Raw genomic sequence first — 5414 nt, 5'->3', positions numbered from 1 at the left:
AGACTTCCAGCTCTTTGTTTCTAAAGGAGCTAAACTATGAGGTACATTGAATTTATTAATTTGGAAAACTGCCTCCTTACGGATACTAGTAGAGAAGATGCCATCTTCTTTGTTTAAAGAATGGACCAGAGCTAATTGAGGATCCTGAGAGAGACACAGAAACAATTTAGAAATAACTTGAGTCACCCATTCCCTGCTTGAAGGGAAACAGACTCTTGGTCTTTGGGGAGCCACCCAAATTGACTAAGGGAAGACGGAGGAAAATTCCCTGGATCCCTACAGGGTTAATTTATTTAAAAAGGAAATTGAAAAATACTCAACATGCAAAAGTCTTGTGAAGAAAATAAAAGAAAACCACAGAACATGCCAAAGGCTGAGGAAGACCACCCTTTGGAAGCTGTACCACAGGAGGCAGAAAGAAATCCTCAACCTTGTGAAGAAGGTGTAAGCCAGGAAGCAGAAGGAAACCTTAGAGGAGGGCTGATTCAGGCTGGTCAGGGATACAAAGAGGATGCTCCTGTTAGGCATTTAGACCCTGAAGAAATGATAAGAGGAACAGATGAGTTGGAAAGGCTTAGGGAAGAGATAAGAAGAATAAGAAGCAAGTTTGTGATGATGCATTGGAAGCAAAGACATTCACGCAGCCGTCCTTATCCTGTGTGCTTTAGGCCTTGAATTCTTTTTTTGTCCGATATTAAAATTTGGCCCCTGCTTTCTGTTAGCATTTTCTGATGTATCTTTGACTTTTGCTTTATTTTTAATCATCTGGTGGAGTTTTGTTTTAGGTAGTTTTCCTCGTTATCAGCATCTGCATTTTGTATTTTGACACATTCTCTAGGTCTATTTTTCGATTGGGAAATTTCACACATATGCATGAAAATATGTTCATTCCATATTGTAAAGTAAAACATAGCAGGTTACAAAGCAACATATTCAGTACCAGCTCACATATGTAGGAGAAAGTCTCAAATTTTGTGTGTATGCATGTGTGTTTACATACATGCATATATCAGAAATTTAAATGTGCTTGTTTCTGTGTGATTTTTTTTCTTTTTGCTTATATGCATTTTTTAATGAACACATCACACACACAAAGAGAATTAAAGTTTTTTTTATTATTAATTAAGAGTCAATCAAATAATTTGCAACCAGCTTATAAGGACAATGGGGCACCTAAACTCCTGATGAAAGAACTATTTAAAAAAATGTAAACCTCAAAATACCTCTGGATCTCTTAGCCAGAGGAATAAAACTGGCAATTATTACAGGGGGAAAAAAAAAAAAAGAATGGAACATAATGATCTCAGAGAAATAGGAAGATAGAATTATGTACATTTGCTGTGTGTAGAAGTGTATTCATTGTTCTAATTTGCTATGAAATAATTTTTATAAAGGAATTAGATTGTAAAATGATTTCATCTTTTTACAAATGCTGCTTATAATTTCAGCTAAATCATTGTGATGTTTAATGCACTGTCGCAGGAAGTAGAACATAAAAATACCCAGTTCCCCTCATCTCGTACCTCCCTCCAGCCCCCATGGCTTTAAATCATAGCTGTAAATTAGGGTTGCATTTTGTCTTGTCTTCCAAGTGCACACTGACTGGCATAGCATGAGCTTCAGACTGTAACTAGCGTATCCATTCAACTTAGCAATTAGAAAACCACATGCTATCACCCCAGACACACCTGGGCTGCTTCCGCCTGCCTCTGTTTGAGGAAGGCTTTATTCTCCTGGTCAGGAGTTTGGGTTGGCCCAGGTGGGAGAAATCTTAGAGGAAAATCTCTTTCTCATTTGTAATTGACTTAGCAAACATCCTTTGACTCCCTTAGGTCATGAGGATGCTGGGACATATAAGGACAGAGGCACAGAGCGTGGTGTCAGTTTCCTACGGCCACTGTAACCAGGTACTTAGTGTCGTAAGCACAAATTTACTATCTTCCTGTTCTGGAGGTCAGAAATCTAAAATCAAGGTACTGGCAGGTGTGTCCTTCTCAAGGCTCTAGGGAAAAATCTGTTTCCTTGTCTTTTCCAGTTTCTGTAGGCTGCCTGCATTCCCTGGTTCATGGCTCCTTCCTCGAATCACTTCACCTCCTGTTTCTGTTGTCACATCTCCTGCTATTCAATATGATCTCCTTCCCTCTTACAAGGATTCTTGTGATTACATTGAGCCCAGGATAGTCCAGCATAATCTCCTCACCTTAAAATCCTTATTCATACCTGCAAAATCGTATTTTTCATAGAAGGTAATTCATGCATTGCAGGAATTAGGATGTGAATGTATTTGGAGGTGGCCTTATTCACCACAGAATTTGGCATTAGATAACTCTGCCAAATTCTGTTTGACGAACAAATTAGTTTGACAAACTGTGAGTTTCTTAATGCTTCTGAATCTCAAGTTTCTTTTGTGAGAAATGAAGTAAATAATACCATCTCCTAGAGTTGCATGAGGCTTGAAAGTGAAAGTGAAGTCGCTCAGTTGTGTCTGACTCTTTGTGACCCCATGGACTGTAGCCTACCAGGCTCCTCCGTCCATGGGATTTTCCAGGCAAAAATACTGGAGTGGATTGCCATTTCCTTCTCCAGGAGATTTTCCTGACCCAGGGACTAAACCTGGGTCTCCTGCATCATAGGGAGATGCTTTACTGACTGAGCCACCAGGGAAGTCGGGGTTAAGTTCCTGAAAACAATTGTCATTGTATCTGACACGTATTACTAGTTCAATGAATGGGAAGTTAATGGATTATTGTTTTTACTATTCAGTGATGAAATGGCACAGTTTCACCTCTTTGAGGACTCCTCAGTCTAGTGGAGAAGATCGATAGCTGAACAAGTCATTATAAGTCAGCATGAGGCAGTGTTACATGGGCTATATTTGTCACAGGCCACAAGGGTCCTTCATACATAATTTCATTCATTCTTTTGTAGGTGTGTAACTAACGTGAGTTTTGGGGCAAAGGAAGGGAAAACATGAAAGGTTGTTCTGAGGCTATGACTGACATGGAATGTCAGGTCCTGGAAGGTTGTGTATTTTTATTTTGATGACCTCATATTTTTTCCTAAGGAAAAACTGTTTACTGCTCTTGAGATATAATGTTAACTTTCTTGGATTTGGAGTATATGCCGTTTAACAAGTTAGGGCCTTGAACGTCTCAGACTGTATCATATGGTAAAAGGAGAGACAACAGTATAGGTCTGTAAGCGAAAGTTGAAAGTCCTTCTGTTCCTCTATGTTTTTGCTACTGACGTTCACACCTTCCCTCCCCCAATGGGAAAGAGTGCTGATCTTTTGGAAATGTTCCAGGATTCTGGTTGTGCCATGTTTGCTGGTAACTGGAGTCCCTGTGTGTGAAAATGTCACACTCTTGAGTGGGTACCGTTTGTGTCTCTCCCATCATTGTGGCTTGGGTGGTGAAGACCAGGGTCCACTCTTCCTTCTGTGTGTCAGCTGGCCTGATCTCATGTGCTGTCCCTCTTCTGTCTTGTTTCCTAATTCTGCTCTCATTTTACCTGGCCCTTCAGCCACAGGTGACACCAACTCTTCATTTGGCTTCTAGAATACCACTTTCTTATGTTTTCTTCTACCTGATGCTCAGTTGGGTCTTTCTCATTTCCCTGACTTAATATTCAAACTTACCAAACCTCAGCCCAAGACCTCTTCTTTTTTCTGTCTTTTTATCCCATTCTATGGGTTTAAATACCATCTATATATTGATTATGCTGGCATTAGTTTTCCATTGCTGCTGTAACAAATTACCACAAACTTAGTGGCTTAAAATAACACTGATTTATTATTTTACAGCTTTTTAGGTTAGAAGTTTGACACAGTCTCACTGGGCTACAGTAACTTGTCAACAGAGCTGTGTTCCTTTCTGGAGTCTCCAAGGGAGAATCCATTTCTTTATCTTCTATAGGCCTTCTGCATTCCTTCAGTTCAGTTCAGTTCGGTCACTCAGTCGTGTTCATCAAGTCTTTGTAACCCCATGGACTGCAGCACACCAGGCCTCCCTGTCCATCACCAGCTCCTGGAGTTTACTCAAACTCATGTCCATTGAGTTAGTGCTGCCATTCAAACATCTCATCCTCTGTCGTCCCCTTCTCCTCCTGCCTTCAATCTTTCCCAGCATCAGGGTCTTTTCCAATGAGTCAGTTCTTCGCATCAGGTGGCCAAAGTATTGGAGTTTCAGCTTCAGCATCAGTCCTTCCAATGAACATTCAGGACTGATTTCCTTCAGGATGGAATCTATGTTCCTTAGCTTGTTTTATTCTTTATTAGAATCTTATCTCTCTGAACCTTCTTCCTTTGTCAGCTCTCTCTCACCACAGCTGTGAAAAATTCTCTGCTTTTAAGGTCCCATCTGATAAGATTGGGTCCACTCATATAACCCAGGACAGTCTCCCCACCTCAAGGTCCATACCCTAACCACATTTGCAGAGCCTTTTTTTGCCATGTAAGACAATATTTTCACAAGTTTTGAGGATTAGGTTATAGACATCTTTGGAAGAACATTGTTCTGCTTACCGCATTGTCCAAATGAATGTCTCCAGCCAGACCATTCTCCTTAACTCAGCCACCTACTTGACATCTCTGTTTGGATGTTTAATAGACATTTCAAAGCTATTTGTCCAGAACTGAGCCCCAAGCAACACACATACACATACACCATACATACATGCATGTTTCTGGGTGTATATAAGAAACAAGTGTGTGTATGTGTGTGTGTGTGTGTGTGTGTGTGTGTGTATATATATATATTATATTTTTTTTTTTTTAAGATTTGTCTCTTGACCTTCATTTTGGTGCATGGTATACATCTTATCCCAAAGGTAGAACTGATAATTTGAGACTTCATAATGTATTCTTTTGTTGACTATGATAGCTATTCATTTCTTCTAAGGGATTCTTGGCCACAGTAGTAGATATAATGGTCATTTGAGTTAAATTCACCCTTTCCAGTTCATTTTAGTTTGCTGATTCCTGAAATGTCAGTGTTCACTCTTGCCATCTCCTGTTTGACCACTTCCAGTTTGCCTTGATTCATGGACCTAAAATTCCAGATTCCTGTGTAATATTGCTCTTTACAGCATCGGATTTTACTTCCATCACCAGTCACATCCACAACTGGGTGGTGATTTTGCTTTGGCTCTGTCTCTTCATTCTTTCTGGAGTTATTTCTTCACTGATCTCCAGTAGCATATCGGGCACCTAACAACCTGGAGAGTTCATCTTTCAATGATGTGTCTTTTTGCCTTTTCATGCTGTTCATGCGGTTCTCAAGGCAAGAATACTGAAGTGGTTTGCCATTCCCTTCTCCAGTGGACCACATTTTGTCAGAACTCTCCACCATGATCTGTCCATCTTGGGTGGCTCTACCCTGCATGGTTCATAGTTTCATTGAGTTAGACAAGGCTCT

The 5414-nt window shown here is 40.2% G+C and overlaps 1 protein-coding gene across 1 annotated transcript; it reads left to right on the top strand.

Moving 5' to 3' along the window:
- Window positions 1-279: 279 nt before the first annotated feature.
- LOC110132621 (transcription elongation factor A protein-like 8) lies at window positions 280-724 on the top strand. The gene has a single exon (XM_020886059.2). It carries the CDS (start codon window positions 322-324, stop codon window positions 673-675), a length of 354 nt encoding a protein of 117 aa, XP_020741718.2. The 5' UTR covers window positions 280-321; the 3' UTR covers window positions 676-724.
- Window positions 725-5414: the final 4690 nt, after the last annotated feature.

The sequence above is a fragment of the Odocoileus virginianus genome, chromosome 20 (genome assembly GCF_023699985.2).
Source record: "Odocoileus virginianus isolate 20LAN1187 ecotype Illinois chromosome 20, Ovbor_1.2, whole genome shotgun sequence".
Lineage (NCBI taxonomy): Eukaryota > Metazoa > Chordata > Mammalia > Artiodactyla > Cervidae > Odocoileus > Odocoileus virginianus.
The sequence above is the reverse complement of the archived record's forward strand: the minus strand, read 5'-3'. Positions and strand labels throughout refer to the sequence as shown.

Coding starts and splice junctions, on each gene's coding strand:
- LOC110132621 (XM_020886059.2), top strand. CDS start 322: ATGCAAAAGTCTTGTGAAGAAAATAAAAGAAAACCACAGAACATGCCA.